The sequence below is a fragment of the Aspergillus fischeri genome, genomic scaffold (genome assembly GCF_000149645.3).
Source record: "Aspergillus fischeri NRRL 181 1099437636262 genomic scaffold, whole genome shotgun sequence".
NCBI classification, from domain to species: Eukaryota; Fungi; Ascomycota; class Eurotiomycetes; order Eurotiales; family Aspergillaceae; genus Aspergillus; species Aspergillus fischeri.
The window spans coordinates 502,454-515,987 of record NW_001509764.1 but is presented as its reverse complement, the minus strand read 5'-3'; the positions used below and the strand labels follow the sequence as shown (position 1 = coordinate 515,987).

The 13,534-nt window shown below is 46.5% G+C and overlaps 2 protein-coding genes across 2 annotated transcripts, besides 1 other annotated feature; both read left to right on the top strand.

Annotated features, from left to right (window-relative positions):
* Positions 1–566: 566 nt before the first annotated feature.
* Positions 567–2,758, top strand: NFIA_095490 (cation:proton antiporter; the record flags this gene model as incomplete). Its single annotated transcript, XM_001261825.1, has 8 exons — positions 567–603; positions 657–863; positions 909–1,034; positions 1,083–1,133; positions 1,182–1,302; positions 1,352–1,886; positions 1,934–2,356; positions 2,552–2,758. The coding sequence occupies 8 exons, from the start codon at positions 567–569 to the stop codon at positions 2,756–2,758; spliced, it is 1,707 nt and encodes a 568-aa protein (XP_001261826.1).
* A 1,495-nt stretch (positions 2,759–4,253) lies between these two features.
* Positions 4,254–4,277: a microsatellite.
* Positions 4,278–6,528: 2,251 nt separating this feature from the next.
* Positions 6,529–11,706, top strand: NFIA_095480 (uncharacterized protein; the record flags this gene model as incomplete). The annotated part of the gene is made up of 6 exons (XM_001261824.1): positions 6,529–6,707; positions 6,766–7,627; positions 7,676–9,726; positions 9,784–10,398; positions 10,452–11,334; positions 11,392–11,706. The coding sequence occupies 6 exons, from the start codon at positions 6,529–6,531 to the stop codon at positions 11,704–11,706; spliced, it is 4,905 nt and encodes a 1,634-aa protein (XP_001261825.1).
* Between the last annotated feature and the right edge of the window lie 1,828 nt (positions 11,707–13,534).

Genomic DNA, 13,534 nt, shown 5'->3' with positions numbered 1-13,534 from the left:
CCATTCGTTATATGGGATGTGCCAAAATCAGAGGTAAGAGTCCTAAACTAAGATTGCTAACAGTACTGGGGCATATAGACCTAGTAACCACATAGCAGGTGTGGAAAGCGGCTCGTTATAATATTAAAAAGATCATTAGAGTAATACAGTCGACAGAGCTGTATCATGTCCGAGAAATGACTGTATATTCTTCACCGTCATGCCAAGTCTCCGCCAAGCACCGTCCACAGACCAAAAGCATTGGCGGGGAATTTCCCTGCTCTACTGGGCCAAGGTGGATCGACTTGAAAAATCAGCAGCACTTTCATTCCTCGGGAAAATGGGCCACGACTTCATGGTGGGTTTCCTAAACTTAGATATTCTTCAAACCAATTTTGGACATGGAGACGAGAATTGCTGAACCGGGCGTCTTCCTCTCGACGTCACCAGTGGCTACGGCACGTGATATTACCAATTGCGGCGGATTTCATCATATTCAATTTCAAATTTTCAATATGCCTAGAATTTCTTGAGCTTAGGATATAGCTTCTTGTACGGCTTTTCCAGGAGGAAATATAGAAAAGGACATGGCAGGCAGTTTCCTGCCATATCACGAGCCAAGCAGTAAGTCAGACATGCCCGGTCAGCGCATATTCTGGACTGATCATGGTTTGTAGTCGTCCAGATTCTTATTATAATCTCATTTTTCTTCTTCCTGTCTTTGGCGGAATGGGTTTCTGCGAGGGTCATCCAAGCCGGAATCATCGGGCAAATTGCAGTGGGTATCATATATGGGTTACCTTTAGCGAATATCCTAGAAAAACACTGGCAGGACACCTTTCGCGTGCTGGGTTACGTCGGTTTGATTTTGATTATCTTTGAGGGTATGTCTGACACCCGATTACATGAACGGAACTAACAGTATGTAGGAGGGCTTAGCGCTCGTCTCGATCTTCTCAAGAAGAACTTTATTCTCAGTCTTCTGGGAGCTGCGGTTGGGGTTCTCTTCCCGATTGCTTTCTCCTATTTGTTGCTTTACCTAGGGTTTGGATATGGTAGGCCATCCTATTGCTATAAGAGTATGCCTGGCTAACCATGAGCAGGACCGGTGGAAACCTTCATCGTCGGTGCCGCGTTATCAGCAACTTCTCTTGGTATTTGTCCGCCTCTCCTTCGTCGTTTACACTTCTGACGCTCTACAGGCACCACATTTGCAGTTATCAAATCTGCAGCTAGATCTGTAAACCTTGCACAGACACGAGTGGGCGCCGTGCTCGTGAGCGCTGCCGTCATTGACGATGTCGTCGGTCTCGTCCTATTGAGGTAAAACACCATTACCATGAACGGCATTAACCAAACTAATCATCAACAGCATAATAGCCAACCTGGGTAAACTCTCCGGGGGAGGCAGCTTCAACCTGGGCTGGATCATCGGCCGGCCCATCGTCGCCTCCGTCGCCATGGCCGTCCTCACCCCATTACTCACAAAATACGTTTTTGCGAGGCTCTTCCGACGGTATATCGAGCATTCTTTTGCGCAGTTCGATCATGTCTCAAACATCATTCTTATGGTGCTGGTCCTCTGCGCGTTCATTACCATCGCGGCATACGCGGGTACCTCTGTCCTTTTTGGCGCATTTCTCGCCGGCGCTTTCTTGACCTATATCCCCAGCAAGCATCCATCCGGTCCGTTTGTGGTTATGAGTCGTGAGGAGGGGGAACGCGAAGCGCACAAGAGTCCCACATTTGTACATACCTTTGAGGTGTACCTGCTCGATGTGCAGTCCTATCTGATGGAGCCACTATTCTTCGCTAGTATCGGCTTCGCCATTCCGTTTGTGCAGCTCTGGACGGGGACAAGGATTTGGAGGGGAGTGGTGTTTTCTCTTCTGATGGTCGTTGCAAAGGTATGTACTTCCCAGCCGTAGACATCAAACCTATTCTGACTGGCTAGTTTGCGGTCGGTATCTGGCTTCCACTCTGGAAATACCTTCCACTTCTGTGGCCTCCCAAACGGAAGGAATTGTCCAAGGAAGGAAATGGCGCACAGGAGCTGCAGAACGACTCGCCGAGAGAGAAAAACGGAAGGTCGCATTCAAACACTACCTGGTTGTCTGGGTTGCTCTTGGGCTCTGCGATGGTAGCGCGCGGTGAGATTGGTCTACTCATCATCGAGATAGGGTTTAATGAGACGTCCTATGTAAGTGAGGAGGCCTTCATTACTGGAGTTTGGGCCATTCTTCTTAACACCATCGTTGGACCGATGGCTGTTGGGCTGCTCGTCAAGTTCTATGGAAAGAGGATTGGAGAGGGAGAATGGGGACTGCAAGAGCCAGAGCCACTGCCCGGGCATGATGCTGAACACGGGCCGGAGGAGGTATGACATGCTTTGGTCAGAGGGAGGCAGAGTTGTTGTGATTGTATATACTTAGGTGCCCATTATCCCATTTTATTAGTTTCCTGAGGTTGTGACTTATTTTACCTAGTTATGGCTAGTTAGTATTAGTAAGATATAGAAAATAGAGTTGCATAACCGAACCGCTAAATCGAATTCTATCCTGACTGAACCCAGAGTGATGTAGAGGATGACGCTTTCGAAACTGCATTCCGGCAGGCGTGCGATGTAGCGTTGTCTGACGGTTTTGAACTTGAGCACATCTACAAGAATCAAGATCCAGAATTCTTTGTTGGCATGGGAATCAAACCCGGAACTACCCGAAGTTTCGTAGAGAATATTCGTGGATGGGCTGAAAACGTGAAAGCGATGCCCGCGATATAGATAGAATGGATAGTGTTGGCGTTGGGAGCGGCTTGATGTTTCCTTACTGGCGATAAGACGATTTCCTCATGTTAGTTGACGCAGCTCTCTATGTTAGTGTACAGGCGATCGATTTTCTTCAATTTTGTCCAACTTCATGCCAAAGTCCTCACTCATGTGCGGTCCTTGGAAGCTATTCGCCTGGCCAGGCCCCAGGCATTGTCTCAGCTGGTCGCGCGACTAAAGCCCAAATATCCCCCATAAAAGAATCAAATGATTTAGACAGCTATATATACCAGTCTTCCGGGTTTGGACCATAAGCTATGCCAGTCACCTGGTGTAGCCCCTTGTTGAATTCCCTTTGAACATTTCAGCCTCCCAAATGCGGCTCTCGTTTGCTCCCAGACCTTTCAGATCCAGCCCAGTGGCCTTCATACCCTTCAGCCAGGCCCAAATCTCCATGTGGAATTTTTCTTATTCAAGCCATGGAACTTGGTTGAACACCTAAGAAGCCAGATACCCCTCCAAAAATGTGATAAATAGAGTTTGCCATTAACAATTTGATGAACATCTACACTAACCTGTAGAAAGTTGAAAAACAAACTATTCCATGACTCCCAAATAGCTTGCCATCCTGCGTGATAGTGGGGTCTAGCAGGCCGAGAGAATCTTTCGTATCCAGTACAGACATCCAGATTGATCCGGCGAGATATTTGTAGGAAGCCTTGACTATTTCCCAGCTTTTGCGCAATGCAGTGCATTAAGGTCATTTTAAGGTTAACGTAAAGTACACTTTGTCTGAAAGTCTTTGGTTTCTGATGTGCCTTTTCTGAGAACTGTTTTAATTAAGTCAGGGGTATTGTTTGCTCCTCCAGCATAGTAGGAATATTCAGCATCAAAAATGATCTGTGATGCCACTATTATCCGCACCCACCGGTGTGTATTTGATAAAACATGGGACAACAGCGTTGCTGCAAAATTATGAATTCTTTAGTAGGTGTTATGAAACTCAGATAATATTCTTTCAACAGCCTCTTGGGCATTTACATAAATGAGGTCATGTGAATGGCAGAGTAGGGGATGTAGGAATGGTAAAAGTAGGTAGGATTATTTGATGCTGACTTTCTCCCATACTCTGAAATGAGGCGAAGAGGTGTCTTCATTGAGTACAATCCACCATTAATAGATGGGACCACTCCTTAGTCTAGGGGGAACTCAACTACTTGCTCATCTCTATTAACACAGATTATATACTGGTAAGTCACTACAAAAAGCTAAGATGTGATTCACCTCGTAGGATTGTGGTACTTACATGTAGACTTTGTCCGCTACTCTCCAGAGCTGTCCCCTGAGGTAAAAAGCTCCTGAATTTTCTTAGTAGATCCTTGCCAGAAATAATAATCAAGTTTACTACTCCAGCGAACTTTATCGTACGTTGAAACCACCAGTCCTATCCGAAGGGAGTTTTCATGCCAGATATTTCCAGTACTTGGGATGACATCCAGTACGGGACGCGGAGAAGCCAAAGGAGAAGCCAAAGACGGCTTGTGCAAAGGTTAACCCATCCATTTTCTATTTTTGAGCTCCCCACTAACGCCATAGTTGGAGCCAGATTCCCATATTAAAACTGTTGGATAGTTTTAAAGAAGGTAATCGCAAAGATGGACTAACAATGAGGTGCTGAAATAAGGTCTATAATAGTTGTGTGTGAGGAGACAACCCCCAATTTCTTATCACTTTAGTGATTAAATTCAGTGAACCTGTATGAGCACTCTAATTTTAGTAGTACAAAGCTGCCTTAGTTATCTAATACACTGAATGAGTAAGACATATCCGTACCTAGTGTAACATTGCTAGGATAATATGAGTAGCCAGACCACATTACGAAGCTTTGAATGTGCTTCTTAATCTTCCTTTTGTGTATCACTAACTTTGTAGCTTGGTACGACCCGTACAGACAGCTGGATGAGCTGCTGTGATGTAATAAATCCTTGTAAAGTGCCTTTAAGTCTTCCACAGCCTCTTTACAGAACTGCAAGCTTTGTAAAGTATGCTGGCTGTCTATCAAGCCTAATAATAAAGGTCTCTGTGATAAATTGGCGTCAATGTCAGCCATTATGAAGCCAAGGATCTCCACTTCTCTTAGTAGTGATTTGAGGTCATCTGGCGTATTATGCATTGAGTCCTAGTAGCCTTTCAGTGTCTGAACAGACTTGCCGACTTGGACTGCGAAGGTCGCGAGTGTAATCTATGACATTGGACACACTCTCCCACTCAGCAGCAAACTACGCCATTACCCTTGTTGTTTTAGTAGGTGAGCAGTGGCCGCCCTGAGGTCACGCGACCTAGTAGGTGAGTGGGCTAAACAAGGTGAGCATGCAGGGGTGACCTTGCATACTACTCACCTGCTCTCACCTGGTTGGTGAGTGATTAAGACGCCGTCCATACTTCGCGCTGGAACTAGTTTCAGGTTGATAATAGGCTATTAATATAGCCATTTTATTAGACTGAGGAGTAATGATTTCTTATTGGTCAGTGAAGACATGAGCTCTTATTCCCTTGCTGTTTGAATAGCCTAGGTATCACGCGAATATTGAATGTTGTGAAAATCAGCTGATTATTGTGACGGCCTGTCACCATCTCTCGTAACCATCCTTCGTCACCTCGCTTACCTCTGAGCTTTCTGCCTCAGCTGACCGCTTGCCACTTCTGGATGTTTGACCTGTTTGCACTATCGCTCCGCGATATCTTTCTACTCTGTGTACATACTTTTTCTTCCTCTTCTCTAGACTTAGTATTTCTTCCGAATGCTACCATATCTGTTGATTTTGCCTGAGCGAACGTGATAATTATTACTGCTAAGGCCATTATAATTAATCTAACTATAGAAGAATTGTCTCCTTCTCCTGTTATACTTAGCACAATGACTGCATAGGGGAGGTATATCACATTTAGTTTCCCCATTAGGATTATTCTAATAACTAAGAACAAATATCATCCACGCGAAACTAAGCAGTGATGGCTCAACATGGTTCCATAATGTTTGAAATCCACACATAACATGTCAAGGTTCTTTTCCTTTTGTTTCAGGGGTTGCTTTTGGGGTTGGTGGGGGGAGGGGTTGCTAGCTTAGGGAATGTTTTTAACACCCTACCTTGGGAAAAACTGCACATTCGTATATCTCTAATTTTTGATTACAACTCTTGAGAAAAGGCTCTTGCTTATAAGATATTCCCTCTTAAATCTAATATTACTATCTAAAATATAGTTACCATTAGTAAATACCCTAGATATTTGACTTAAAAAGTATGTACTTTTTACGTGACAACACCATATATAGAAGGTACATTATGGTTGCGGTGAAAACTACGGTTACAGTGCGGCGCACCCACACCAGTTGTGGGTGCGCTCCTAAGGCACAGATACTCCGTACTGCGGCGAGCGACCACTGCGGTACCCGCATAGTTAACCCCTCAGCATCCTAGCTCCTTTTAACAAGGCTGGGCCGAATCCGACGACATGTGCTCCGCAGCAGCCAACATCCGCGCCAGCAACCACCCCCGGAAAATCGGTTATGATTGGCTGGGACAGGGTATCCGTAATCAGTAATCCGTATCCAAAACAAAAAGAAAGATACGAGAGAACCTTGGGAGTCTTGACTTATCACCCAGGGTCGCCCAGTCCCACCACCAGACTATGTCTCCCGACTGGGACTTTTGATCATTGCCAAGGCTTATTATACCACCAGCAGATCCGAATTAACAAATCACTCTCATCCTTTCGTAGGAGCAATGTCAGTTCAGGCAAACCAGATGGGGTCTTCAACCGCCCGTGCTCTTGTCAAGCAAATCTCGAAACAACATGGCTACCTGGGGGAAGAAGTTCTCAGCCGGATGGATCCAGATGTTCGGCGGGAGGTTGAAGAAGCAATGCTGAAGAAAGATGCGATGATTGGATCTTCAGTGATAACGTATGACCAGTTCCTCATAAATTCCAGCTGCTTTCTAACAGGTTTGTCAACGTCACAGTCTTGCGAAGAACTTATACAACAGCACCGCTCGCTTCGTCTTCGAACTTCTTCAGAATGCTGACGATAACTCATACAATGTTGCGAAATCAACGTCCACCGACCCATTTGTTTCTTTTTGCGTCTACAACCGACGGATAATTGTTGAGTGCAATGAAGACGGTTTTACCCACGAGAACTTGGTGGCTATTTGCAACGTAGGAAAGAGCTCCAAGACTGGTGCTCAAGGGTATATAGGGGAGAAGGGGATCGGGTTCAAATCTGTATTCATGGTAGCTTGGAAAGTCCATATTCAGTCGCGCGATCTTTCCTTCTCGTTTCGCCATAATGTGGGAGACTCCGGGATGGGTATGATCTCTCCTGTTTGGGAGGAGAGTGAAGAAGTATTACCCCATCCTCTTACCCGGATTACTCTGTTTCTTCATGAGAATGGGTCGGCCGAAGACCTGGCTAGGCAACGGGAGACCACGCTTCAACAGTTTCGGGAGCTAAAGGCTGCCTTTTTGCTGTTTATGAAGAACTTACGAAGAATTGAGGTCAGAATCTGCGACAATCTTGATACGGAGATTTCACAGACAACCTTCTCAATGCGGTGCGAGGACGAAGGTCGAGTCGCACTGAAGCAGGAAATAGTGGAGGATGGGGAGCTGCAGGAATGCACCCAATACTACCACACGACAAAGCTCACTGCGTCGAACATACCGAGAAGCGAGAATCGAGAATATACGGACGTAGAACTGTTGACGAAAGCATATTCTGAAACGAGTATCATTCTGGCATTTCCTTTGACACACGACTCCGTCCCTATCATCGAAAAACACGACGTATTTGCTTTTCTGCCAATACGAAACATGGGCCTGCCGGTGAGTAGCGCGTCTTGCACTAGCATATTTTCCTAACCACTTTCATAGTTCCTGATTCAAGCCGACTTTGTGACAGATGCAAGTAGGCAAGACATCGTCAGGTCATCCGCTCGCAATATCAAACTTCTTCCAGCAATTGCCCAGGCGTTTATTCAGGCCGTCAAACAGTTTTGCACCCACACCAGCCTAGCTTACCAGTGGATGAGATATCTGCCTAATATTGAATGGGGCTCTCAGGACGGATTCTGGAAAGCTTTGCCTGGCGAGATTCGCCGTCAGCTTCAACTAACTAGCACGATGTGGACTAGGAGTCACCGCAACATGCGTTGCATTGGAGACATGCGATTGGTTCCCAGCAGCATGTGCGATAAGTACGGAAAGCCATTGCTTCCAGACTTGGACACGGAACAGTATCTGTCTTCTCACTATGCACTAAAAGACTTGACTTCTTTGAAAGACTATGGCCTCAAGCGGATGAACAGGTTCAAATTTCTTGACAGGCTTCGGCAAGATATCAACAATGGTGGCTCTTCAATTATGCGCAATCCCGATACCGACGACGACTGGCATTCAGCTGTGGCGAAATACCTTATTAGTGTGTCGGGGCCTGAGAACCCAAACACGACGGCAAAAATAAAGAAGATTCAGCTCATTCCTTTGCTGGGAGGGAGTTGGAAATGCCCTTCGGCCCTTGATAGATACCCTGTATATTTCACCCAGGCGCATGGGTATGCCGTTCCGACTGACGGGATATTCGACTTGATTGCACCCGACGCAGAAAATAATCCAGCTCGAAAACAGTTGTTTGCTCGCCTAGGTGTTCAGGAGGCTTCGGTGCGCGACATTCGCCGTAAAATTATTGACCAGGACACGAGATTTGCTCCTGGGCTTGCAACCTCCCGCTCTCATCTGCAGTTTCTTTATCTTACCGCGCATCTGGATCGGGAACATGACCAGCCAATTACCTATTCTTTATTGAAACTCACGGACAGCGCCTCTAGACTCAAGTCGTTGCTAGACGGGACATGGTACTTTCCTGACGAGGGGCCATATACCCCCCAAGAGCTACTTGCTCAATTTGATCCTAAACCAATAATCCTTTATCCAGACTATATGCGTGACTGTCCAGAGAAGCCGGAGGAGGAAACTCGCTCGTGGAAGACGTGGATCAGCGAAATGTTCGGTATCCGTGACGTGATACCACTCACTTCCAATAAACATTTGAGCGAAGAATGCCTCTATTTGGCCAGATCTTGTCAGGAGAAATTTCTGCCGTTCCTTTTAAGGTACTGGCCGTTTGAAGGAGCATACATTGCGAACAATCCAGACCTTGTCAAGGCGCTGCTAAACATCGAGGTTCTGTGCGAGAACAACAGGACTTATCCGCTGGGTAAAACTTACGTGCGCACTGCCCAGATCGAATATGCTGACGGATTCTTACGGGAGGGCGAATTTTTCCCATGGCTTAAGCTTGACCATTTCTCCGAGGCGGCAGGATTCCCTGACCTAGGGGTCCTGACAACGGCACTGGGATTTGGGCGCCCGAAGTCCGACCTCGAGTTTTATCTAACTATTTTGCAGTTTGTTTCCGATGGGAACAGAGGAAAGAATAAAGTGTTCGACGCTTCTCGTATATTCGATCTCTACAGTCGGATTGAGAACAGATACCATGAGTCTGTAACCCTGGAAATTTCCCGTGAAATGATCGTGTATGTATTCTGCACGTTGTCAATTTGTGCCACTTCTAAATCGCACCACAGATCAGCATTTGAGACGCAACCCCTGATTTACGTGCCGGGTGACTTTTCTGGGGATGCTAACTGGGCGTTCCCTAATGAATGCTTGTGGGATGCGCCTGGATATATGCAATCTTCATACCCTTTGAAGCCACGGTATCACGATTGTACGAAGGGAAAGTATATCGGGGGCCTATTTCACAGTATTTTAAAAATAAGAAACGCCGGGATTGATGACTTCCTACTTGAGCTGTACCAGAGGGACCTTCCAGACTCTATGGATTATGGCCTGGCGAAAGACTTGTATCAGGAGCTTGATAAGAGGCGGCCGGGGATGGACGACGCGACCGTGAAGAAGATCCGGTAAGCTAATTACAGTCCTAAAATTGTTATCCGATCCGTCTCATTCATGACATCAAGGGATCATTTCGAAGAGGAGCAGCTCATATATTACGAGTCTGATGACGAGAAGACGTGGTACAGACCATCCGAATGTCTGTGGTCGACCATGACAGATATCAAGGGCATGATCGCACTGAATGACGCGTATGAAGCCCTCGATGAATTCTTCACTGAGCTTATCGGTGTCCGGACCTTAACTCTCCAGATGGTTCATGATAAGCTCGTGGAACAAGGAAGCGGAAAATTGTCAGCGGAGGAAGTCAAACAAACAATTTGGCTACTCAATTCGTATATGCAAAACGAGAACGATCTTCCCAGCCCAAGCCAGGTTTTAAGGTCCAAGGTGTTCCCAGTCAGATATCCAACTGGCAGCGTTGAATTGTGCAGCTCCGCCGTGGACTTCGCTATAGCAGACCGCAAGCACCTGTTAGATTATTTTTCCAACAAAGCCAAGTTTCTTGATTTCGACGTCAATGAGATAGCGCGCCTAGAGCCATTCCTCCAGTGGACCGGGCTGGACAGACGATATCTATCGTCTTTGATAAAGGAGATCTCCACGGTGCGGGGCGATTCATATAAGTCTTTGACTTCATCGGATCGCAACATTGCTCGAAAGGCTTACGGGTTGCTCCGGTACGTCGCTCTTAAGAGATAGTAAATGCACAAAGAAGCTGATCAGTCTATAGTATTGCTGTTCATTTCAGAAGTCCGCGGCTCAAAACTGGCGAGCAATCCCTTTATGAGATGTTGAGGAACATCGGCGTCTGCGAAACAGATGGAATTAGTTCCGAGTTACATCTTAACCAAGATGGAAAGGATATCATGGCGGAAGTCAGGCAGAGCGAGCTCCACTTCCAGGAATATGACTCGGGGCTTACAATCTACGTACCACGCAATAAACAAGCGCAGTACCTATGCTTTCTGGACAGGATTCCCCGAGCTCTGATGGAATGGATCATGACTGAACCGGCAACCGGTATCTGTGAGCCATTCAATGATAAGGCTCTAAACGTTCTATCAAAGGTGCTACAGGCAGAAACGAAGTACATCGGTATGACCCTTGACCGAGATGGTATCATGTCGGTTGAGACGCCAGATGATACGGCCGCTGACGAGGTGGCCGACGATAAGGAGGACGAGCTTACTGAACGGCGTACTGAAGGCCGTGACTCGATCGATGATGCTACATCGGCCGTGGTCTTCATCCAACCGACTCGCAGCGAATCATCCGTCACTCTAGCTGACGATGTTATCTCTGCCCCTTATGCTGGACCGTCGTCTCCTTCACGAGTCCCGAGCCGGATACCATTTACTCAACGCGGGACGCCTGGTGAAGCAAGCTACTTATCTCGGGATCGCGTGCTACCTGCTCAACCGATTGACACAGCCTATCTTACTATCCTTCGCAGCGTTGTCAATGTCGCCAGAACATCCACGTTCCCAAGTAGAGGATCTTTTAACATGACAGCCCTAACCGACTCTCTTGACCCTGGCAACGAGCCCTTCCAGCTGCGCGGGATTGATAAGCTTTACCGGGATAAACTCATTGGTGCAGCTGGAGAACTATTCGTAAGTGGCTGCGTTCGTCCAATACCATCGACGAAACACCATAACAGTTCTATATAGGTCTTCGAAACACTATGTCGTCTAACCCCGTCCCTACCCGATTTCTGCCGCGATAACTGGCAAAGTACCATTCGGGAATATGTCAACCTCCACGAGGATTACATCGACCTTGAGCCTTGGAATGGCCGTGAGACTGCTGATATTACCTACTCCGACAGGGAAGGGATTCTCACCGCTCTATTCATCGATAAGGGGTACTTAGATGCCACATGGACCGGAGCGAGACCGCATTATTTTCTAGAGATCAAGACTACGACGTCCTCTTGGGATACCCCATTCTATATGAGCAGGTATCAGTATGAACGGGTGCGTTAGTCCAAAGTCTTTATGATAGAACTTACCAGCTGACTATGGTCGGAGTAGATGCAAACCATGCGCCATGTTGATACTGACCCTGATAATCAGGCATCTGTGTATGTAATATTTAGGGTGTATAATCTGGGCCGGGATTCGGTTGGGATGAAGGTATATGTTAATCCGGGGCTTATGGAGGCGAGGGGAGAGCTGGTGTTCAAAACAGAGACGTGGTCTGTTGTTCCAGGATCAGTGTTAGGGGTGGCTATCTAGAAACGAAAATAGGGTCTGGAGACCGATGGAATCCCCATAGCAGATCACTTGAGATATTTCCACGAACTTCTATGATGGTCATCTGAGGTGTAAGCTTCGTTGTCACCCATTACTCACTCCGGAATAAGCAATAGCTTAGATCTTCTGATAGAGTATAGGCTCGTACTCAGGATGCGATTATGTGTATTAGATGAACACCCCTTGGTTGGGTTTGTGCGTACCCAGTTCCATAGTTGGCATCTCGGCAGTGGCGTTCAGAGCGGCGCTTCTTTACGCATATAGGTTTTGGACAGACGTTAGGCAGGTCTACTCTTAGTATAGATTTAGGCTAGGTCGTCCTGAAGACCTCATCGTTATTTACTGGGCTCTTTTGGTATCTTTGGTGTCTCTGATATCTCTGGTACCTCCATGACACTTAGGTATGAATAACAGTTTCAGGGAACCCTTCCTTAGGTGCATTGAGTGACTTCATATTTTCGATAAAATGAACATCCAGTGAAAGGGCAGCAACGTGCCAAATACCAAAAACACCGGCACCAGATCACGGTATGCCTAGTACCGAACCTTGAAAATGCGTGTAGTGCCTGGGAGACCCCAAAAAGACGAAGGCTCATACCGAGTCCCTTTCATATCATTTATTACGCTTTGAGATATCTGGGATTCGGAAACTGTCTTTAACGGTTCTCCAACGAATTACCAATAACTGCGAAAGGCTAGGTTCCTCATTGTCTGAGAGGCGAGTCATCTTCTTAAGTTACCTATGGATGTACTGTAGGCAGCATCCAGGGCTGTGTCAGATACGCATGTGCTTATTACCACTAGGATCATAACGTCAGGGCCGGACTAGCTTCTCAGAACTTGCTACTAAAGTCCAATTCGAGGGCAAATTACTCCTCTTGAGTGGCGCTGAGGGAGTATGTAAAGGCCCGAACTTCCAAAGCTATTGGACTGAAGTAATGGGCCCCATTTACTCTGAGTTGCAGTGGAAACTAGTCAGGATGGCAAAGCCTAGAAGAATCCGTCATCAGCTGTCCAATAACCCCAAGGCAAAACATTGACAATACCAACAATGAGGAGATACATTAACCCAGAAGGTATTTAAGTTCTGCTGGGAGTGCAATGCAGATGTCTCCCTTATGGTTTAGTTGAAGGTGAATGGCCAGATCTATATGTTTGACCCGGATGGCTAATGGTGTCCTTCACCCTAAGACGTTCTTGTTTGACCTCAGTAAGTCGACGAATCGAGCAAGTTCAAGTTGATATTCGGTTAGCCTCTCAGCAAATGGATCAGATGTATAGAATCAGTCAATGGACGCACAGGAAGGTCAGGCAACAAGAAGGAAATTGTATGGACCTCGTGTTGGAGATCATATTTCAGTCTTACTATGAATTTGTTCGCATCTTAACGTATTCCATAAGCGAGCCGCCACCTCTGCTCCCGATTCCACCTCCAGGCAAGATTTTAGGGCCTTTATCAACCAAACAATTGCATTTCTATATAAAAACTAATTAGGAACTCAATTAGGACATTGCAATAGCCTATGTCCTAGATTATGACAGTCACTGCAGCGCAGTG